This window comes from Sinohyriopsis cumingii, chromosome 4, assembly GCF_028554795.1.
Source record: "Sinohyriopsis cumingii isolate HCF-2022 chromosome 4, ASM2855479v2, whole genome shotgun sequence".
NCBI lineage: Eukaryota > Metazoa > Mollusca > Bivalvia > Unionida > Unionidae > Sinohyriopsis > Sinohyriopsis cumingii.
In genome coordinates, this window is record NC_142964.1 from 64,247,097 (window position 1) to 64,272,624 (window position 25,528).

The 25,528-nt window shown below is 33.3% G+C and overlaps 2 protein-coding genes across 4 annotated transcripts in view; one reads left to right on the plus strand and one right to left on the minus strand.

The window, feature by feature from the left end:
- LOC149801334 (protein FAM81A-like) overlaps positions 1-25,528 on the minus strand; it is a 52,411-nt gene that overhangs the window by 25,175 nt on the left and 1,708 nt on the right. The window lies entirely within an intron of this gene.
- Positions 1,612-23,571, plus strand: LOC149801335 (protein FAM81A-like). Of its 3 annotated transcripts, none has more exons than XM_089955386.1 (6): positions 1,612-1,728; positions 8,222-8,915; positions 13,977-14,225; positions 18,835-19,077; positions 20,096-20,206; positions 20,820-23,571. In XM_089955386.1, the coding sequence occupies exons 2-6, from the start codon at positions 8,472-8,474 to the stop codon at positions 21,105-21,107; spliced, it is 1,335 nt and encodes a 444-aa protein (XP_089811512.1). In that variant the 5' UTR covers positions 1,612-1,728; positions 8,222-8,471; the 3' UTR covers positions 21,108-23,571. The 3 variants fall into 3 exon arrangements, with proteins under 3 accessions (XP_089811512.1, XP_089811513.1, XP_089811514.1); XM_089955387.1 differs by lacking the exon at positions 1,612-1,728 and adding an exon at positions 1,770-1,911; XM_089955388.1 differs by lacking the exon at positions 1,612-1,728 and adding an exon at positions 7,415-7,665.

Sequence of the window (25,528 nt, forward strand, 5' to 3'; positions counted from 1 at the left end):
TATATTGAAAAATGAAAATTTTGGTGCCAAAGGGGCATGGACATGCAGAATGGCAGAGACTGATAAAAATGGTTAGAACTAACAACTAGACTGAGATTTCCATGTCTCATTCCAACCATAATGATCTTCTCTTCCACTTCTTTTTGAAATAACTGGATTCATTCTTCATTGCAAACATGGAAACTGTTAAACTTTAAGACCTCATCAGAATGTTACCATATGTTGATGTCATCAAAGCAGTCTGAGGCAACTTTTCCATGACAACCAGACTGACACAATAAAGTATGTGTAACAAATCTGCAAGGATCTACATCTCAAAGGAATGTGGAATGCATAAATTAACACTCCCTCATTATAATGTTGTCCATGAAATCCATGTACCACCTTAAGAAGACTGCCTTATAATGAGGTACATTTCAGTTTTATTACTGCATAATGAAATGGAATCCATTATCATGTCTGCCTTATAACTATGGTATTATAATAAAGGGTGATACAGTGAGGGAGTTCTGTACATTCCATTAGCTTATGCTACTGTGACTTGAATACAGAAATAATGACGTCAAATTCCGCATAAAGCGAATACTCTTGAATCCAACAGAGGCATTTCATATCTTGTTACTTTGTTATTCCGAATGATTAATTGGACAACATCATAGCAATTTAATATACGCAGTGGTATTGACATATGAAATAGCTCTATTTTGATGGACTTGGTAAAAATAATTACAAATATAGTTTAAACAGGGTTTAATAGCACACCAATTCCCCACACTACATCAGTGTATCTTAGATATCTCTGGTTTTTATCTATGTATGTATACACTGCTGTCCATGTGGCAACTTACTACTGGCTGACAATAGAAATATGACCGGACAACAAAATGGACTCAATACACATCTGTGAATTTAACATTTTTGATGAGGTCCCTAATTTTACGGATATCATTTGCTGTTGCCACAAACCAAGAATTTAAGACACAAAGAAAACGCATCTTTAACGTAGGACTGTAGGACCACTTCCATAATCCACAAATTAGTGCACATGTACTGATGCTAATTTTCATATCTTGATAACCATGAAAACTTTTTTCAGGCAAAAAACTTCAGCACCCACTTGTTCTTAATCTTAATAAAACAGATATAATTTCTAGATTGCATAAAGACTGAATTAACACAAATTTTAACATTACATTGAATGGGACACTGCGATTCAATACCTGTACATTAATTTTAAAAAAAGCAAACTATTTCTCTAAAACAAAGATAATGGAACAAGAACACATAAATCAAGGTTATACAAGTTTTTGGTGACATATAGATCCGCATGTCATGTAAACAAATGGTTTAATTCTGTTAATTCATCCAAGGAAGACAACATATTTCAATTGCATTGCATTGATATGACCCCCAGTACATTTACTTCATTTCTACCTCTAGTCAAAAGCAATTTCGTTTTACTCAATGGCCACCAAACAACTTTTTATTGCCCTCCCTTCTTCTTTCATGTCTCATTTTCCCTTTTCTAAAGATGTTTTCACATCATGCACTTTCATGTTCTTCAATAGCTCTTCCATTGGGGATAACATAATAGCACTGTTGATAGGCAACATATAAGTAAATAGTTCACAACCATATCATCGTCATTTCACATGTAACTCATCTGCCTATTGATGTCTGTCTGAAATCACTCACACAGAATTTTATTGCAATTTGTCTTCCTTCCAGGTAAGAAATTTATTTACAGAAGTTTTCAGTGACAAATTTCCACAAATTAGTTGCTGGTGCATTTCTGATGTGAAAAAAATAATGGAAATAATATTTGATATGGGAGGAATATGGAATCCTTAGAATGAACTCTTTCAAATGTCTTCTGATATTAGGATTATATTTCTTTCATCTTAATATCAGGTAAGAACCACATTTTGTTCTTCATATAATACTATATATTATAATTATTATTAGTTTTTTTTAAATATAATACTATATATATATATATATATATATATATATATATATATATATATATATATATATATATATATATAAATGTTTTTCATACAGTACTATATATATTATAATTATTTCCTTCTTTTTGTTATTTAGTTTTAGAGGGCAACATTTGATCTACATTTGAAGAGAGAATAAATAAACATATAATAAATTAAAACTTATATAATTACATGTATATGGCACATGTTGCATACTGTATTTTATTTTCTGTTGGTTATGAAATATGAATGTCTGTACAAGTATTTGTTGGAATGATATCAATCTAGATTTTTCTATATTACAAATTCAAGAGAACTATAAAGATCTGATTTCAGATTTGTCATTTGATATTAAAAAAGCTGAATAATCGGTAATTTATCTACATAGCAGTGAATTTTTATATTTTACTTTTTACATTTTTTATTATAACTTTTAGTGAAAATGAAGAATAATTTCAAACACAGCAGAAAAGGCAAATAATTACAAATGTTATTATCAAATTTAACATTTTTGCACAAACCTTGCTTTAAAAAATATCCTGACTATAAATTGCATGTGATGTAGATTAATGGAATCACTCATTTTAAATGGTATGTTTTAGGGAAATTTTGAGACAGGATCAATACTCTCGCAAAATGCATGCAAAAAATTAGGCATTCTTCATGGTGATGTGCAAACTGGTCAGTTTCTAAAATGGATACCATATATACTTGCTTGTAAGTCAAGTCAAACTGCCAACAACAAAGATCCTGATCTGCCTTAGCACAATACACCTGCAGATTAGGGTCAACATTGTTTGTTCTATTGATTACTCCAAACAAACTGCACAGACCAAGATCTACCAGCACATAATGCTACAGCAGATCAGGATCTTTGTTGTTTGTAGTTTGACTTGACATACAAGCGAGTACAGACGGTACTCATTTAATTGGATTTACATCCCACAAACAAAATGATGTAAATTAAGGCATATACAGATGTTCCTTTTGCGTCACTCTGGTTTTTAAAAAAAATACTCTTTGAGAGGTAATTTTTGTCCTTATGAAGAAAGTTGTGTATGGAAAAATACACTTTGTGGTGAGAGGGCCCCGAGTGGAAGAGTGGTCTAAAGTGATCTCCATTACAGATCACTGCCATCTCACCTCTGTCTGTGTGGGTTCGAGTCTCAGATTTGGCCAATGTGGGTATGTGAGAAAGCTTGCCAGTAGCTTCTTGTAGGTTGGTGGTTCTTTCTGGCATTTTCCCAAGTTCTTCCTCCAGCATTAATACTGGCCGCCATGTATAGCCTATCGTGCGCTGAAAAATGGCGTTAAACCCTACAACAACAACTTTGTGGTGAGTAAAAAAATATATAATCTTCACCAGTGCTTGTGAGTAATATTGAAAAATCCAACACTTGGGATATGATCTGTGTCAGAGACTCAGGCAAGCAACATCTCTGGGAGGAACTATTAATGCCTCTGGTTTGATTTTACTATCCTGCCCTGGACACACATGGGGAAGTTTATATTATTGTCTCATGTATATGCACCATACATGCTGTTAAGTCAAATCCAACAGCAAACTGCACAGACCCTAATCTGCCAGCATATTATGTGATGGCAGAACAGAAGCTGTGTTGCTTGAAACTGGAATCGATATACAGACACACACACACAATTTGTATATGTGAAAAAGTCATGTGGGATACCCCACCCCTATCCTATACAAATGTACTCACTTGCAACATAAACGGCATTACAGTATCATGAGCTTCTCGTGGGTCGGTGATTCTTCCCGGGGTTTTCCCGGGTTCTTCCTCCACCATTAATACTGGCCGCCATGTATAGCCTATCTTGTGCTGAAAAATGGTGTTAAACCCTACAACAATAACAACAACAATATCATGTTTATTACGTCATGCACATCTACAATATTTCTAGCCTTTTTTAGTATTGAAATGACACATTTATATGATGGATTCCACTATATGTCAAAGCTTTCTCAAAAAAAGCAAATTCTATCACATATTCACAGGTATGGGAGTAAAAGCCAGTTTGCTATTGTGTGTGGTACACCAATTTTTGAAAATTTCCTGACATTTTACATGACATACCAATTTTGGAGATTTCCTGGATGCTAAAGAGCATGGATTTAAAGATCCAATAAATAATGACCCTCCTGTGGGAACAAAATAGGACCAATTGCCAAATCAATACATTTAAGTAATGACATTTGAATCATCTGATTAACCACAAAAATGGGTACCCACAAAAATACTGAATTCACTGTTGCATAACATTAAATAATGTATATGCACACAGAAAGCAATTCACATGGAAAACAAATTGTTAGTTATTAAAAAGCATAGGGAAGGATTTAAAATTAAAAAAATTCAGACGGATGATACACAGTCTTATAACATAATAAGTCCTGATATCGACAGTATTTTTTACATGGGAGATATACATAATTTGTATGAACAAGTTTCAGAAAAAGGTTCTATTGAGTAATTGTGATTTAATAGGCTTGACAATCAAACAGTTAAATTTAATACAAGAATCTATCTGGATCTGTCTTTTGATATCCACCTGTGACTTGTGTATTGAAAATAGAAGAGATCTTTTTCACTAGGATGATTTTAATGGCATTCTTGTTAGAAAAGATTTTTAAATAACTGAATTGAATATTTGTATAGAAGTTTTCAAACAAGTACGGTAGTCCTACAGGAAAGCACAATCGTCCGAATAGCTATAACAAGATAATGAATATAATAAATATATATTTATTCAGTCACATTGTTCAGAGTGTCATAGCCACAGCTATAAGAGTATTATGAACATAATAAATATGTATTTATTCAAGCACATTTGTAGTGTGTCACAGAGGTATCTGAGATATTCATTTATCAATATATACATCAATAAAATAAACAAATATAAATCAAATATATGACAAGCAAACAAGCTACCTCTATATATATATAATTATTTACCAGTATGTATTTGCAGAACATTATGCCCCCAACCAAAGAAGCCGCCCCACCAACCCCCTTACCACAAGTCCAAAACGTATAGACAATAAAAATTGTACAATTGATTTTAAGACAAAACCTTGTCAAGGAGAGCCATATAAAAAGGCTGACCAAATTCTATTGGTCAAACAGTGTCTAATTATGTCCGTGGACAGTAACTGAGAAAACATTAAACATTTTAATTTTCAAAACATCCATACAAAATGGGAAACTTGTAAATATCTTCTGAAGACAAAAACACAGGATAAATTCTTGACTCCTGCATGTCTGAATGACAAAAGAAAATCTACAAACAAGGGATAAAAAATTTAAGAAAAAAACAGAGAAGGAAAATGTGAAAAACAGTTGAAACAATCTAAACAAACTACATGTCTAATATTACTGACTGTAGCCCAAGAAGGGATTATAATGCCTGTCCCATACAGAACTAAAATATATACAGACTAAAGAAGCAAACTGTATCAAGATGGAAGTTATTACACGTATTTATTTTATATGAAATGAGTGGAATAACATACACCATGAACTTCTATGTGAAATGGACGCAAGTTTAAGATTCGGTTTATCACATAGCACTATGGACTTTGCATTAATGAATGATGTTTCTATCGGTCATTGGTAAATGTTATGCTATCGGTCATTGGTAAATGTTATGCTACAATGATCATAAGATTACATTTATCTTTATGGATTTTAATGATCGTTAGCATTATGTGATAAACTTGTATGCAGTACTAGTGGACACATGAAGGTACAAAAGTCTTCCTGTCTATAATGTGTGAACATCTGTAGCTGATAGAGTTGATCTCTGAAATCCAGCGTTGACAGTTTGATTCTACATTGGCAATGTACTGTTTTCCATACATTAATGAAAATAGAGTTGCAAGAACAAGAAGAAACCCCTTCCCTTTCTCTTTGCTCTCTCTGTATAAGAATGATATTGCTGTTAGTGTGCGGGGGGGGGGGGGGGGCGCTGAAGAGCCCTAGGTAGGCTTTACGATGCTTATATGATTGACACTGAGCCTGAAACTATAGTAATGCACAATGACAGTAGTTAGGGGTCATACACCATGTGCAATATGGGCCAGTGAAATTCAAATCAAGTAATATTTCCACAACATAAACAACAATTGATGACTCCAGCTTCAAATACATGTGATCCACCTGTTCTTAGCAGTCACATCTGGGAAGTGGTCTCTTAACACAGGTGGTTACTTAATAAAAGTCAATTTCTTCAATTTATCTGAATTTAAGGGACCTTAATAAAGTGGCTGTTTAAGACAGGTGATTGTCAAATGGAGATGTCCTTTAAGACAGGTTTAACTGACTACTTTAACCTCTAAGTATGGTCATTGGTATGGCTAATAAAAAATACATCATTCCCTCACGATAAGGCCTTTCATCATAACACACAGGTCCAGTTAAAAAGTAGTTATGGTCATGGATCCATTTCATTAAACTGTGATAAATTTATACATTTAATGTATTTTATTATAAGGCAGTCTCACTATAAATTTATACTAAATGGTTCTCATGGATATCATTACAATGAGGGAGTACTGAATCATGTACTTCATTATAAGGCAGCCACACTATAAGTTGATATACTAAATTTATCTCATAGATATTATAATGAGGTAGTACTGAATCATGTACTTCATTATAAGGCAGTCACTATATAAGGTGATATACTAAATTTATCTCATACATATCATTACAATGAGGGAGTACTGAATCATGTGCTTCATTATAAGGTAATCACAATAAGTTGATATACTAAATGGCTCACACTGAAATCATTATAATGAGGTAGTACTGAATCATGTACTTCATTATAAGGCAGCCACACTATAAGTTGATATACCAAATTTATCTCATAGATATTATAATGAGGGAGTACTGAATCATGTTCTTCATTATAAGGCAGTCACAATATAAGGTGATATACTAAATTTATCTCATACATATCATTACAATGAGGGAGAACTGAATCATGTACTTCATTATAAGGCAATCACCATAAGTTGATTAACAAAATGGTGCTCATTGATATCATTACAATGAGGGAGTACTGAATCAAGTACTTCATTATAAGGCAGTCTCACTCTAAGGTTATATACTAAATGGCTCTCATGGACAGAATTATAGTAAGGGTGTACCATATACCAATTTGTTATCATCACTTAGACTTGTGAAAAACATGGTAATGCTATATTTAGCTAGGGTTGGACCAAATATTTAATAAAGCATGCATGGGATCATTTAATTGTATAGACAGTCTATATCACAGCAATGACATGAATACCCACACAAGAACATTCAAGTCCACAACACAGTTGCTAACCTGTCAAAAATCTATGAGGTACAACCACAAGTCTTATTGAAATTCTCAATAGTGCTCAGGAGCTTATATTGAAACTGATGCCATGCTGTTTGATAGAAGAAAGAAATATTCATTGATAGCAAGTATATCACAAGGAAACCTATTGAAATTGGATGAAATGAATCAATCAAATTGAACATCAGAAAATCAAAAGACCACTTGCTGCATTTATTAGCATTTTGAAAGAATTGTGAACAGTATAAAAACAGGAATTATAGAAGTTTCTGAACACATTGAAACTTCTTTGGATAAAGCTTGGCAAGGCAACTTAGGAGTGGTGAGTACATAACATGATGGAATTAAAACCCTCCACAAATTATACAGATCTAAAAGAATTCTGAACATTTTTCCTTTTCAGAATTCAATATAAGAGGTCTGATTTTTTCATTCATTTATTAATCCATCATTATCATTGTCAATATTATCATTATTATTATTATTATTATTATTATTATTATTATTATTAAAAGGTAAATTTTAATTCATTTAATGGTAATTTAGAATCAAGAAGTTAAATTTGATACATACGTTTTGCTGTGTTTTGATAAATATAAATTAAAATTTTAGCAGTCTAATTTAGACATGTGATTTACACAGACAATTCCAAATAAGATTAGTAACATACCATTTTATATTTTTTTTAATACTGTATTAGTTTTGAATTAGTGGACACCTGTTCATAAAGGACAGAATAAGTCAGTCCCTAAAAAAACAATGAATGAGCAAGTACATAATACTGATTCAGCTATGTTTTACTCAATCAATTACTTGTATATTTGATATTCTGAAGACTGAACTTTGGTAATCAGTAACACATTCATCTTTTTTTCCAGAAATTCTACATTTTTCTCGGTAACAGTTTCTTGGCCATTCAGTTTTGGATTCAGAAATAATGGCATTCTAGCAACATCCAATATTTTTATACAAACTTCTCCGTATTACAAAATAAACTTTGTTTAAGTAGGAAATTTGTGAACATATAGAGTGTCAGTTCAGATCATTGTGGGACTAAAGCAAAAAATATCTCAACCTGATCCAATTACTTCTGTCTGAACACAAGGACATCGGAGAAAAAAAGAAAAAATGAGTCGAATTAAACCTCACATGAGGTTCTATGAACCAATCCAGGAGTACAATGCTATAAGAGTCCAAAGTCCAAAATGGCGACAGCGAGTTAATGATCAGCAGCCAGAAATAGAACAACCTCAACCTGCAACACCAAACGAACGAAGAACACCTGACAGAAACTCAGACAAAGTCAGCCACCTCATTTCTCAACAAGAACGTCTTCTGGACCATCAAAAACGAGTGGCACAGCAGCAAGACCTGGTGGCCAGCAAGCTGAGTCAGCAAAATGAAATGTTGACCCAAGCATTGATACAAAAGATGTTTGAAAACAAGGATAACATAATTGCAAATCTCAGTCACATGCGAGCAGACCAAATGGAAGAATATACCAGACAACTACTACAAGAGCATATCCGATATATGGCTGCCATAGTTCAGAGACTAAATCAAGACATTGAGGTAAGTCAGCTGATCTACCACTCAAAACCAATTATGTTTACCATATTTGCCTTATATATTGGGACATAATAAAATAATAAATGTTTTTCCTGTCCCAGAACTTATGGTGAAACTTTTTTCACCTAGATCATATTTCCCAACAATTAAGAAACGAAATAAATTTGACTTGAATTTGCACCACCCCCACCCCCACCCCACCCCACTGCAAGCTGCAATAAAATAGATTAAAAAAACGCTTATTTGATTAAAAAAATGAATGAAACTAACCTTGTATTGTTATTTATTCCTTTTTTTTCCATCATGTACATTACAGAATAAAATGTATCCATGAACTCTCTATATGTAGTGTACGCATCTATACTGTAGTGTGTATCACTTATGTCCGAAAATACACAACACATTTTCCATTGACATGAACATTGAGAAACAAATTGTATTTGGTTATACTCAAAGGTTTGAATACGTTATCCGAATAAAAACTAGATCCAACAAAATTACAAACAAAAGGGAAAAAATCAACCAATTGCTTGAAGACAACTGCCATTCAAGCATGACATGGTGTTAGGTTCAAAATAACCAAGATTGAATTTATATCCAGGTCAGCTATACAACAGTATCACGCAAATAAAAAATCATTATTTGAAAATACATTCACTTGAGAGAAGTGAAATTTTTTCGCACTAGGATGGTTTACAAAATGTATTATTAATGCAAGTTATTGCTGTGTGTACTATTTACCCACAAATATCAGTGCCCGTTAGTATTATTTATAAATACAGATGCCATGCAAATTGAAGCCAGGGTGGTGAATAAATAAAACTGGCAGTGAGCAGTAAACTCACTGTTTGAACTTACCAACAGGACATCAAAGGCAAAGGTTTCTTTTTTTACAAAGCAAGCCGACCTCATAAGCTGACTTTGGACATTTTTAAGCCAATTTTCTTGCAAAAGGATATCAATACAAAGGTTATTTTATTACAAAGCAAGCAGACCTCGGATGCCGCATTTGGATTCTTTTAAGTGTGCCGATTTTTAAAAATTATTATACAAAGTCATCCAAGATATGGGAGCTAACTTTGGTTCCTTTTCACCATATTCACTGGAATTTTGAAAATATACTGAAGAATGGAACAATTTTTAAAGTGACACAATATAGTGCTTCATGCATGGACATCAATGACCCAGTGTTGCCCAGAAGATTTGAAGAAAATAAAATCATTAATGAATTCATGAAGGTCAGAGAGTGTGTGTGAGCGTGATTTGGATTTTTAGCGTAGCTTTAACAATTTTTCAGTCATATTGCTACAATGTCTGCAGTGTGACAGTCTTGCACTGGGGCATCATGCCATAGACATGTAGAATGATGTCCCAGTCATATTATCCTGACACCAGGCTGACCAGTCCTAACACTAACCTATTAATGCTGAGCGCCAAGCGAGGCAGCTGTTTGTACCATTTTTTGTAAGTCATTGGTATGACTCGGCCGGGGATCGAACTCACAACCTTCCACATCCGAGGCAGATGCTCTAACCACTAGGCCACCAGAGCGGTCTCAAAGGTCAGAAATAAGATGCTTTCACCGACAATATGATCATTAACATGGAAGAAATTCTAGTGTACTTTGCTCTCATTTCTGGATGGAATGATGATAAAAAAGATGGGGGTTAAAAGTGAGAGAATTAGCACTACTGGTGCAGGTTTTTTTAAATATCTGACTTTAGTCCTTGCAGTTTCCACTTCATGCTACATTACTCCCTTATATAAATAGAACCAAACATCAAAAGTGAGACAGATGCTGAAGTTACCCAAGTTTTCTCTGTCTTAAGGCAATTTTGTCTGACCACACATTTCAATGACAAAAAAAACCAAAAAAATTTCCACTGTTAAACAGATGAAACAAAAGAACTGACCATATTTCTCCAATGATACACCCATGCTTGATAATAAAACAGCCTTCACTTTAATACATTTTAGCAAATTTATATGTTAGGAATGCAATGTTAGATGAAAAGCACACCTCAAATTTTTGTATTAACTGATTCCCTGAGCTTGTCAAGGGAGAAATACTGTCATTTAAGTTGGCCTCCACCTCCTCTTCAAGCAATCCGATATAGCACTGTCTTTTTAACCTTTATATTTGTACGAAATAGGATTTCAATATCGATATATTTATGCAAGTTATAATGCTGATAATTTTGTAACATTATATAAAATGATAATGAGATTTTGTAATATTACATTAAGTGATAACGAGATTTTGTAATATTACATAAAGTGATAATGAAATTAATCTGAAATTCATGTTGGCTGTTAAATTTATGCCCGTGTTCATAATAAATCAATGTAATAACATCCCCCTGAACAAGCTATCATAAATACTGTATAGAGAAACTGAATCTTATTTCCTCAACAACAGTATGTTCAATAATTAATCAGATATGGTATACACACCAAGTTCAATAATTAACAAGACATGAAATACAGACTAAATTCAATAATTAATCAGATATGGGATACACACCAAGTTCAATAAATAATCAGACATGTGATACAAACTACCATCTGAACTCATTTATAAGCAGAGTCAAAATGCAAACAGCAAACATCCTGATCTGCTGTAGCATAACGCACATGCAGATCAGGGCCTATGTTGTTTGTTTTACTGAGTACTCCTAAAAAACTGCACAGACCCAGATCTGTTGGCACATTATGCAATGGTAGATATAGGTCTATGTAGTTTGTAGTTGGGATTGTCTTAAAAGCGTGAACATATGGTAAGTGGATATAAGATAGGCAGAACAATAAATAATTTAAGTTAAAGAAAGTTTTAAATAGTTTTCCGGAGGCTAATCTGTCTTTTTATAAAGCACATCTATTTGTGTGGAAACTACACAGAAATTTAGCTTTGTGTATTTAATAAGATTTTTAATGTTACACAAATACTAGTAGCTGAAATAGTGAACTATAAAGAGTGAAAATATAGCATACAGACAATTATTTGACCAAACAAGTAAATCTTTTCAGGCTTTCCTTGTTTTTGTCATTATTATGCATATTTATAAATGCAGTGCAAGCAACCAAAAGTTAGCATGAGTTATTCAAAAACTTGCACTGATCCACATTGCACAACACATTTCCTCTATGCTTGTCTATTTCCCTGGCTAACGATACAAGCTCTCCATTATTCTTCCCCGACCTGTGAGAACCCTGTCTATGGCTCCCAGCACTATACTAAGAGACCACTGTAAGAACATTTAACTTTTTTAAAAATGTCATAAATTTTACTAAACCAGGAAAAAGTTCTATTCTAGTCAAGTTTTGAACAGTTTTTTCCGCAGTGGTTGTCCCCACATGCTAGTAGATACATTTCATGAACATGCCATGTATACTTGCCTGCAGGTCAAGTCCAATTACAAAATACATAGACCTGGAGCTTGTGTCATATAATGTGCTGCCATGTGTAGGTCTATGCAGTTTGAAGTAATCAGTAGAACAAACAACACAGATCACAATCTGCCAGTGCATAATGCACTAGAAGATCAGGATCTATGTTGTTTGCAGTTGGATTCGACTTATAAGTGAGTATATATTTTATAATTTTGTTTGATAATAATATGCCGTGAACCAGCTTCAGTGGGTACCCCCATATAAAGTGTAAACGTGAAAATTATGAATAGTTCACTGTGAAAATTGTTATAAATTGTAAGAATACAGGAAACTGTTACTGTGTGTGTGAGCGAGAGAGAGTGTGATTTAGATTTTTAACATAGCTTTTTAACAAATTTCAGTTATATCAATACAATGTCTGTATTGTGGCAGTTTATAGAGATGTCTAGTACTGAGGCATCATGCCGCAGACATGTTGCATCATGTCACACCCTGATACCAGGCCGACCAGTCCTAACACTAACCTCTTAATGTTGAACACCAAGCGAGGCAGCTGCTAGTGCCATTTTTATAAGTCTTTGGTATAACTCAGCCAGGGTTCGAACCCATGACCTCCCGCATCAGAAGTGGACACTCTAACCAATTAGGCCACTGGAGCTGTCTTACCCTGTTGTGAGAGGTCATGAGCATTAAGCATTGTGTTAGAAACTTGATTGATCCAATTTGAAAAATAATTTTTCAAAATATGACTAGGAGTCATGATGACTCAATAAATTGTAAACTGTCTACAGTTGATATATTTGGTTGCATAGATAATGACAACATGCAAAACATCTTCCCAACATTGTTAAATCCATACACTCTACTCCCACCCCCTTATGCCAAAATTTATGAAATCGGAAAATATATGCCCCATTGAAAATCTGTCAGAGGAAGACATGATATTCATTTTACTCTGAACAACAAAAAGGACCTGAAAATTTGGCAGATTCATAAACTTAATTGTACATGCCTATGTGAAATCACCATAGGCAGTTGCTCTCTACTGGACTCTTTGCATTTCAACACCCATGGTAAGCTTAGAGAAACACCATAATATGAAAATTCAATAAATTTAAATTCCTAAATACTCTGGATCAAATCTAATTCTCTCGGCAAAGACCAATCCTTGATGGAAACTTCTGTGTGCAGAAAACTATATTATCCAATAAATTTTTTATCTACATGTGTATGAAACACATATTTCCAATTCCGTACTCTGAGAATCAGGTCCTACTTTCAGTACTGAGTGTCCCTAAGTCAAGTCTGTAAAATAACTGAAATTACATCAGTAGATTACATTACTGTTCACAATCATTTTGCACTTATAATTAGGATATGCTCTCAAAAAGATTCCTTGAGTGAAATTGTATTTTTCATTATCAATCACTCACGACTCACGACCCTCCAAGCCCATATGTATTCCATTTCATGTTCACCTATTTCTAGACTGGTTCCCATTTTTCCATATAAGGAGAACAATGAACCTAACAATAGCTGAAGACATCTAATTTCAAGGGGAGATAAATATGATTGCAACTGAAATCTGTGACTATATACAAACATAGTGCTTCATTCCCAACTGAATTAGCCATGATTCTTAAACTTCAAAGTTATATTTTTTTTTAAATCTAGGGTCTTGAGGCAGATCTGAAGGCACGTGATCTGGCTGTAGTGAGTACAAATGGAGCAGTAGGCAAGCTTGAGGTCCACCACATCACCATGCTACAAGATCTCAAGAGCCGAATTGTACGCTGTGATACAAATATCACCAAGCACTCCTCTGATCTACGGTTTATTCTGGAGGAACTAAGGCGTTTGGAAGGCCAACAAGTTCACATGAAAGAGGAATTTAGCAATCTGTTCCACAGACTAGAAGCTGAGGTACTTTACATAAGTTGCCTAGCTTTTGGGGAGTTGAAAATTCTTAAACTTTGTCGTTTTTTTAAAATATTATTTCTTGTGTATCTCTGAGCAAATCTTAATTTTATTAGTCAAATCTTCTTTGTTTAGTTATTAATTACTAAAACTTATCTATTTTGTCACTTTAAGCAGTTTTCAGGAAAAATATGGTAGTGTCCTGTATACAATGTTTTATGGTGTTCTTTATGGATTGATTTTGGTATATTTTTATCTGCTAGAAACCTGAACTCCGTTTCACTAGCAAATGTAAATTTATTACATTTTAATTTATGTTCAAAATGCATTTAGAAATTCATAAAATAATATCTGCATTTATTAAACAGATACAATTTTGGTTCTGTACTACAATAATGATTTTTAATAAGTTTATAATATTTTATTTAAGTAATGCATTTGGACCTTCATATGAATAAAGTACTGTGTAATCAGTCTTACAACATGATTGATTCATGTACTGATTTCAAAACTGACAAGGGGGGTGGTTTAAAGCACTTACTGTTCCGGATCATTGCCATCTCACCTCTGTTTGCATGGGTTTGAGTGTCAGGCTCTGCTAACATGGGTACATGAGAAAGCCTGCCAGTCACTTCTCGTGGGTCAATGGTTCTTCCCGGGGTTTACCACGGTTCTACTTATACTGGCCACCATGTATAGCCTATCTTGTGCTGAAACATGGCGTTAAACCCTACAACAACACAACAACAAAACTGACAAAATAAAAATAGATGTACCTGAGGGAAGATTATTAAAGCATTTAAATGTCCGCCCTGTAGAGAAAAAGACCCTAACTGTTCAATATAACATGCAAGTAACTTTGAACAAAACAAACTTAGACCTGCCTTGCTTAAAAGAGTGGTCTAAGGTGCTTGCTTTTATTGATCACTGCCATTTTACTTCAGTTTATGTAGGTTAGTCTCAGGCTCAGATAATATGAGCATATGAGAAAGCTTGCCAGTAGCAACCTATAGGTCATTGGTTCTTCCAGGTTTTTTCCCAGGTTCTTCCTCCACCCATTAAAATGGCTGCCATATATAGCATATCATGTGCTGAAAAATGGTTGTTAATTCCACAACAAAAATGACTCAGATCTGTTATCTAATATCACCTTGTGTGTTTACAGATCAAGGTGTATGATGTTTGATCAAATTTTCATCAACACATTGTGTGTTTACAGATCAATGTGTATGATGTTTGATCTAATCGACACATTGTGTATTTACAGATCAAGGTGTATGATGTTTGATTTAATTTTCATCGACACATTGTGTATTTACAGATCAAGGTGTATGATGTTTGACCTAATTTTCATCAACACATTGTGTGTTTACCGATCAAGGTGTATGATGTTTGATCTAATTTTCATCAACACATTGTGTGTTTACAGATCAATGTGTATGATGTTTGATCTAATTTTCATCAACACATTGTGTGTTTACAGATCAAGGTGTATGATGTTTGATCTAATTTTCATCAACACATTGTGTGTTTACAGATCAAGGTGTATGATGTTTGATCTAATTTTCATTGACACATTGTGTGTTTACAGATCAAGGTGTACGATGTTTGATCTAATTTTCATCGACACATTACAGTGATGTAAAATTTTGGACACGATGAAGTGGACATTATTCTTCCAAAAAAGGCGTCCATAACAATTACACTTTTTACTGAATATGAGTCTATAAATCCTGTCTGATGTCAACAAAGAAATCTAGGAAAATAACAAACAAGGGTAAATTCACAGTATTTATTTCCTCGAAACATCATATATTTTGAAGTAAGTCCATCGATTCATAATCACCACAATCCTTATACAGAATATTAAAGACAACCTTTAACAACATCTGAGGCAATCTCAATGGATTTGTCATGTACAATCCTGATCTGAGGCAATCTCTATGGATTTGTCATGTACAATCCTGATCTGAGGCAATCTCTATGGATTTGTCATGTACAATCATGATCTGAGGCAATCTCTATGGATTTATCATGTACAATCCTGATCTGAGGCAGTCTCTATGGATTTGTCATGTACAATCCTGATCTGAGGCAATCTCTATGGATTTGTCATGTACAATCCTGATCTGAGGCAATCTCTATGGATTTGTCATGTACAATCCTGATCTGAGGCAATCTCTATGGATTTGTCATGTACAATCCTGACCTGAGGCAATCTCTATGGATTTGTCATGTACAATCCTAATGAATTGTGCACCAAAGTCAACTGAACTTGATACAGTTCTGACATACTGCTGCCTGAATGTCGAGCTTCAATACTGCCTTCACTAACAATTTATTAATACTTTTCTCTCATAAAGTGAATTCATGTTGTTTTTCAAAACTGCCATTATAAAGTCACTGCCGAAGAAACCAATTCTTGATCTAAGCGATTTAAAAAGCTACTGTTGCCCTGTTTCTAACTTCGCATTCATGTAAAAACTTCTTGCTCTGACCCATCTTTTAACTCATCTGAAATTAAATAGCAATTTACAGTCTGCATATTGCCATCAAAACAATTTTGAAACTGCCGTTCTTAAATAAGTTAATAACCTTCTCATTACTTCTGATAGTGGAAAGATTACGGTTCTCACCTTCCTTGACTAGTCTGCAGCATCTGACACAATGGCTAAAATTCTAGTCAGTTCATCTATGTTATGGTGTTCCAAAGAGTTCGGATTTTGGACCCATTCTCTTCATTCTATACACTCTGCCTCTCTCAAGTGTCAAAGATCATCCTCCAGTGTCTCACCAATTGTAGGCTGATGACACCCAAAATATACAAATCTAGCCACCCAACTGAAGATGATGCTATCATCTAAGGTGTAGAGAGTTGCATTTCTGATGTGTAATCATGGATGACATATAACAAGCTGCATACGAATGATGAAAAAACTGAAACCAGTCTGATCACCCTACAAAGACTTTTCTCACTCCTATCCTTTACTCCAAACAATAAGTACAGTGTATCAGCAACACTAATTTGAAATTCACACAATCGGAAGAAAAAACCAGGTGATACACCAACATGTCAAGAAGGTACATAAGAATGCATACCTGGAACTCAGACACATCGGCTCCATTTACAATTTTCTTTCAGCTAATGCCACTAAAACAACTGTCTGTTCCTTAGTATTTTCAAGACTGGACTATCATCTCAGTATCTACTACAGAAACTTCAGAAGTTCAAAATACAGCTGTTTAGATCATCCTTAGAGTACCAAGAACTGAATACTCCTCCATGTTGCTCGGTACCCTACACTGGCTACCCATTAGCTCCAGAATCAAATACAAAATCTGTTCTCTACGTTATATTTTGTTGACTGCCTACAGTCCAAAATACCTATGTTTCTCACATACAAGTAAACACCTTCTAGAGTCTTATACTCTGCTTTTGACTCTAATGCTTTCATTATTTCACCTATGAAAACCAAGTCTTATGGACACTGTTCTTTTGCAATTCAGAGCACAGCTACCTGGAATGAATTATATCTTGAACTTAGATACCATGATACTGTACTGTGATTACATTACAATGATATTGTACTGTGATTACATTACCATAATACTGTACTGTGATTATATTACTATGATACTGTACTGTGATTACATTACCATGATATTGTACCATGATTACATTACCATGATACTGTGCTGTGATTACATTACCATGATACTGTACTGTGATTACATTACCATTATACTGTACTATGATTACATTACCGAGATAGTGTACTGTGATTACATTACCATGATAATGTACTGTGATTACATTACAATGATACTGTACTGTGATTACATTACCATGAAACTGTAATGTGATTACATTACCATGATAATGTACTGTGATTACATTACCAAGATACTGTACTGTGATTACATTACCATGATACTGTACTGTGATTACATTACCATGATAATGTACTGTGATTACATTACCAAGATACTGTACTGTGATTACATTACCATGATACTGTACTGTGATTACATTTAGTAGTGCTCTTAAAACTCACCTATGTAGACTGCAAGAACAGCCTTAAGGCTTAACAATGTTTCCATATCCTGAATTATTTTCAGCATGCTTCTGGTTTGTAATTTCATGGTGTTTGTTTTATAATCATGTCCATGTCCTTATGTGTTAACTAATATTGTAAAGGGCTGAAAGCTTTTAAAGATTAAGTGTTGTAATAAGTCCTCATCATTATTATTATCATTATTTTTATATCATTATTATTTTTATTATTATTATTATTATTATTATTATTATTATTATTATTATTATTATTTTTATTATTCCCCCCCATCCTGATCCACTGAATAGGCCTTCTACATGTTGCAAAGACATGACTAATGGAGACAACCTTTTAAACCCTGGAATCCATCCCATAATGATGTTCATGCTGAGGTCTTTAACTAATTTTGCCTTTATCTCTGTTTTGTATATCTTTTAAAGTCAGCTAAATTTATTTGGCACTGTATAATCAGTAATGTGCTGATGTGCTCTTGAACCAGCCATATGACATATACACACACACACACTCATTTAAAGGTCCTTTTTTTCCCCTTTTGCTAGATTCTTTCGATCACTGGGGAACTTGAGAGGCAGTCTAGTGAAACAAGACACGAGCTGATTCATCAAGGAAAAGACACCGATAATAAGATCACAAACATGGATGCAAAAACACAAGCTCAAATTACTGATGTCAGGAGTACAGTCCATGATTTCAAGCTTGCAGCTGACTCGGAACGTGAAAAAATGGAACGGCGTTTTCAGATGATGCTTGACAAAGCTACGACAAGCTGGAATGCAATCATGGTACAACTAATATTTGTTAATAATAATAAGAAGAATATGAATAAGAATCATAACAATGTAAAATTTCTCAAAGCCAGACAGTGTTTTGACAACAAATCATGCCCATCATGTAGAGGTAATTATAGTAGTGTACAGAAGTTTTATCAGTTCCATAATGGCTCAATTCAGACCTGTTGGCAGAAGACTCCTACAGTACTGGTATAGGATGACTCATTGGAATACTACAATTGTACAAATAAATATCACCATTATTATTATCATTATCACTGTTATGATGACGAATAAAGTTGACAGATTTGTTTTTGAAATCTATGATTTTATTGACTACAATTAAATGTCTAAAACCTACGCTGAAATTAGAGTTATTAACAGTTATTCTGTTATGTTTAGAATAATACATTTTATAATTAAATGAAAGATCATTCTCCATGCTTTAAAATTTCTATACCTAACCTTACATTTACCTACATGTCTGATTTCATGATTATCCTCCCACAAAGGAAGTTTGTGGGGAATTATACTGGAACTAACCCAGTTGCCCATCAATACCATTTGAGTTCATTTAATATTTCCTGAACCCTTTGAAATATCTCTTCATGCAACTTGGTATCTTTTGATATCATGCATAGACATTGCATTCTGCAAAATATGGATTAAGTCTTTTCAGCACTGTAAGTTTTTCCCATTTTTATTACAAATTCTGTGTCTGTCTTGCATACACTTGTCCAGTTAATATGTCCATACCTGCTTGTTATATCTTCTTGAATCTTGGTATCCATTTTTATCATGACAAGAGTTTGTGTCCCATGTAAGAATAAACTTTATTAGATTAGTATGTTTAGAGTTATCTCCCCATTTTTGAAAACTGTATCTACATTCACTTACATCATCTCTAAATTTGTTATGATCAAAATCATGACAAATGAACCTATTTACAGCTACAAAACTCAGATAAGCAAAGCTTGAAAATTTGTTAAAATTTTTAAGGTTATATAATAAACAAATCTTCTCCTTTCAGGAAAAAGTGGACAGAAGGTTAGAAGAAAGTCACTTTGTCTTGGAAGCTAAACTACAAAAATTAGAGGACACCATGGCAATTGATAGACAAAAACTCGCAGAAATTCAAAGAGTGAGTAAAAATCTCACTGAGATTGCTATTATTCATACAAGCTTTATAAAGTTGAATATTCTGAGTCTCTTTCTTTAAGTAAAAATTGTTTCTTTAATTCTCACCAGTTTAGTCAGTAATATAACTTTAAATAATGCTGTCAAACATTTATCTGGGTCTAACTATTTTATTTTACTTGTTTATTCACTTGGGTTAAGTACATTTATAGTGAGTTTTTACTTTTTTATTATGAACCTATTTTATTTAAAATCAAATTAAACATTTGGATTTTTAATTTATACATGTAGTACACAAACTCAGAAGCTTTATTTAAATTTAACTGTTGTTCCATTATATCAAATTAATTTTAAAATTGTATTCCGCCTATTATTTTACAACATTCTTATATAAACAACTTTAAATTGAATTCAAAGTTTACATAAAAATTATTTTCAATTTATTAGATTTGCCAGGGAATATTTTTGGGTCACTAATATTTAAAAAAATAGTGATATATTTTTCATAATTATTTTTTACTTACATCAAAAAAATTATATATATATATATATATATATATATATATATATATATATATATATATATATATATATATATATATATATAATTTTTTTAGGCAGTGGAGATAAAAGTTATAAACCAACTAAATGCTCACATGGCCAATCAGGAACAAGAACTACACAAAGCCAAGATGGAGTTCCGCGACGGCTTCACCTCTGTCCATGACAGCATACGCAACATGAAGACAGTCGTAGAAGGAAAGAGAAAATTAATGGCTGATCAGCTGCGGAAAGAAATTGGGCAAATACGTAAAATACTCCAAATAGAGATGCCAAATAACCCAGATGACTGGAACACTAAGAAAGTTTTGACAGTTACCCAAAAGAACCCTGATGACTGGTAGCGTCTTACTGACAGTCAATATCAGTATAGAACCAGACCCAAATTTGTGTCATTCATTTGAAACCAGAAGAGGGACAGTTTAATATCAGATCTGCCATGCAGTATGTGGTGACGGTTCAGAATTTTCCATGTCTGTAGTTGAGCACACTAATATGGCAAAATGTCAACCAAAATACTAGCTACTTATGCCATATATTGAATAACATGTATAAGGTGATATAAATAAAATATATCACTTAAGTACATGTATATTTTAACAAATTTTTGTGGAGAATCTAGATTCTCATACTTTTATTCCTGTTAAAGTCTACCATATAGCAATAAATAATTAAAGCACATATTGCCTACCTGTAATTTAAAAATTACATGTTCCAAACAAATGACTTTACTAAAATTGTGAAATGGAATATTTTCTTTTCTTTGTTTTCATTTACTGGTAATGAGCACAACAGTCAAAGAAATACAATAAATAAATACCACGAGTGGAAATGTAGTAAAAGTTACAATATACTTTTTAGTCAAATTAACTGATCATGTGATACCTTAGAATTTACAGTACTCACTCATTATAATACTATCCATGACATACATATTGCATACTGCCTTACAGTGAGGCTGCCTTATAATGAATTATACGATATGTGCAATTTTACTGATACTTTCTGAAACAGGATCCATGATCAGACTTGCCTTAAAACAAGAGTGGTATTACAATGAAGGGTGTTACAGTAAGGGAGAAGTGTTGACTCAGGATGCGTGATAATAAATTCTGTATACAGTTAGGTCATATGACTTTCCATCTTCCTTTGACCATTTTCAAGAAATTTCCAAAAGCATATCCAATCAAGTTTTTTAGTGCAGATTATCTCAGCCTTAAGTAAATTTTTCTTATTATTTATATATACCATACATAAATACATAGGAAAAATTTCTGCAATTATTTAAGCAGCTTTCATAGTCAACTTGAAAATGTGAAAATTTTAACCCTGCCAAGATTTTGAGCTTAAAACAATTTTTATCTAAAGTGTTAAAATTGAATACATTTAACCAGAAGAATATTAAAAAAATTATATATTGGTTAAAATTTAATGATACAGATATAACCCACCCAAAAAATAAAGCAAGGTCTAACACAATGAGCTTGTGTTAAAGTCAATGATTTACCTATAATAGTTAGTGTATTTAATGAACAAACAGCCTTAAGATTAGCAGTAGGGTCTTTCTACTAACATTATGGTCTTTCCCTGTATTTCCATCTAGCATAACCAAAAAGGATCTATAAAATCTTGTATTTTTCCCCTTCATAGTTTCATGAATTTTCGCTGATAAAGTATAATGAAGCTGACAATGAGTATGATGATTTTCCCTGTCCTGAACAAAACTAACAAAAAATAAATCCCCCATGCCCCTAACAACAACAACAAACAAAAATAATTTAAGAAAGGGAGACAACTTTTGATGTATGCTGGCATTCTGTTGCTTGGTTACTACTGGAGGTGGGTGAAGAAAGTTTTAATTTAAAGTTCAGAGTTTAGGAATTTAGTAAATTATTCAAGCTTTTTTGGCAACTTTAATGACCATTTTTAATCAGAATAATGAAACTGAAAGACATGATTAAGTGTTACTTTCTATTCAGTATAATACCTTGTGACCAAAAGAAAGGTAATGTTGATGTGGAAAAGGAAAGTAGGTAACAAAACTGCCTAGCTTGTATTTAAATGCTAGCAGAAAGATATAAAAAACCTGTAGGCAAATAATGAAAATAAATGGGGGGGGGATAAAATTTAAAAAAACTATCCTGATGCCATTAGTCAATTTATTTCACTGAGAATACTTTGTTAGTATCTGTTCAGTACTTTGAAAAAATGAGTAATGAAGAGTGAGTTTAGAGGGGGGTCTTATGCCATGGACTGCAAAATGATATTGTGATGAAGTGTTTGAGTTTAATTTCATACTTAATTTTCAGTTATTTACTTTCTCTATCTCTCGTTCCAAAAAGGAACATGTGTGGTACATATTCAGTTATTTATATTCTCTATCCCTCCCTCCAAAAAGGACTATGTGTGGTACATATTCAGTTATTTACACTCTTTCTCTCTTCTCTCCCTCCAAAAAGGACCATGTGTTGTACAAAAAGGACCATGTGTGGTACATAAGGACCAGTTGTATATATTCAGTGGTGAACAGTACAGCACATACATCCCATTAACGAAAAGATGCAGAATGAAATAGTCTTTAAATTAGATCCGGGTATTGTCAACATCCATCCGAATATCACAATGCAATACCATAAGGGGAAACAAATCAGTTCTAAAGTATTTAGTGTATATTAAGATTTTATAAAATGATAAAATTATAAACATCAATTACTCTTTGATTTTTATACTGGAATCCAACATTTTCAGTCCTCAATATCCACGTTGCAAATCATTATCAACAAATTCATCAATAAAAGTATATATTTACTTACTTAGTTGTTTTTTATCTTCAACCTTTCACTCGTATTTTTGCAAATAGATGTCATTTAACTTTCAAGAAAGCACTGAAGTATGGATGCAACAGTAAATATTCCAAATGATAAAATACAAGTGGTTTAAGGCCCCTGTCCTGCCCCATCACTGGAATGGGGTCAGCATTTTCATTTGAATCAGAATCTGTGTGATGTCATAACAAGCATTTCACCCCCATTAACACATCTCTTCAATCCATCTGAAAATTAAGGCCTGGTTAAAAATGACCAGTGCAACATACTTAAAATATATTACAGTCAAATCTGTCTGAATAGTTTTCCTTATAAAGCAGTCACCTGGTCTCAGGGGCCATTCAAACTTTTCCCTGGCTAGTCTCCTGTATAAATGTCATGTATATAATGGTTACCTGCAATTAGTAGCCAGGTATTTCAGTACAGTGACTCCTCAATAAATGTATTTGTACTAACTTTTGCTTCATGAGGAAGGCAGTGTTTAGAAAAAAGGATTATTAAGTGAAACAATGCACAAACATTTCTGATCTCACTTGCACCCACCATAATCCAGTCACACCGCTAAAGTAACTCAAAGGTGTCAATTAGGGTTGAGGACAATTTGTTTGCTTGATGGAGAAAAAAGTAGCAAAGTATCACAGCATGATTGAAGTTGTTGTTCGATATACTTACCTGTGAATTAAACCCATCTCTCATGACAAAAGTTCTTCTTTTAAAAGCAATAATACATCCTTTTCATTATGGTCAGGAGTCATTCAATATTTAAAACATATCTGTAAAGGCAGGCAGTGTTATGGTTCCTGTGTCACAAGGAACAGCCATATATGGCTTCTTTTGATTCCCAATTCATCACAGGCTTCTCACATAAGCAAACTGTCTTTTTGAGCTCAATGAGTACAGCAAATAGTTAATCGAGATGTTATTTTTTAAGTATAAACAGCTTTTTCTAAGCCTAACCTATACAAGCTGGCAGAACAAAGACTCAGTATTTACTTTACAGTCATATGTAAGCTGTCACTTAGTAGTAAAATTGGTGCTTTGTCATGGTACACAAAACAAAGAGCAGTGGTTATTTTAAGAATTAATAATGATTTAATTTATGGGATCGATCATAGTGAGCTGGATACAGTAATCATGTGTGTGAAACATAAATTTGGAGGGAATAGCATGGGCATGAATACATATTTATGATTGTTATACAGTGCACATAAAAATATCTATTGATAAAATAATGTGTGCATGTGTGTGATGTGGATTTTTAACGTTGCTTTAAAAAAATGTTCAGTCTTATTGCTATGATGTCTGCAGTGTGGCAATTTAGTGATGTCTAGCACTGGGGTATTGTGCTGCTGACAGGCAGCATCATGTCCCACCCAGTCAGTGACAATAACCTGACACAAGCAAGGCAAATGAAAGTACCATTTTTACAACTCTCTGGTACACATTGGCTGGGGTTCAAACCCACATCTGAGGTGGATGCTCTAACCACTATCCAGAGCTGTTGGTAAAATAATATTAATAATAATAATAATAATAATAACAATAATAATAAAACTAATGATATTTAGTGCATACCAATTCTGAAAGTGAAACTGTATAATCGAGTCAGTTGTGTACAAAAGTCAGTTTTACCTTTCATCACTGCTATTGACATATATGACTGTGCTATAGATCACAATACCTTTTTAAAAAAATTAAATTTTCATTTATTCTGAAAATGTCACAAAACTAGAATATAATTTCTCATTACCTATACTCATATGTGATTAGTTTAAATTTCTGGCAAATTGATTTCTCTAGCTTAATTTGTGACATGAAAACTTGGTAATTTACAATAAGGCACCTGTTCAAAATCTGTCACAAAATGAGCACTAAAACTAATAATACACATATGCCTACTTACTAAAAAAATATATACAGATTTTCATCATATTTCAGGA

Coding starts and splice junctions, on each gene's coding strand:
- LOC149801335 (XM_089955386.1), top strand. CDS start 8,472: ATGAGTCGAATTAAACCTCACATGAGGTTCTATGAACCAATCCAGGAG. Junction 19,078..20,095: donor CAAGCTGGAATGCAATCATG/GTACAACTAATA, acceptor TTCTCCTTTCAG/GAAAAAGTGGACAGAAGGTT. Junction 20,207..20,819: donor AACTCGCAGAAATTCAAAGA/GTGAGTAAAAAT, acceptor TAATTTTTTTAG/GCAGTGGAGATAAAAGTTAT.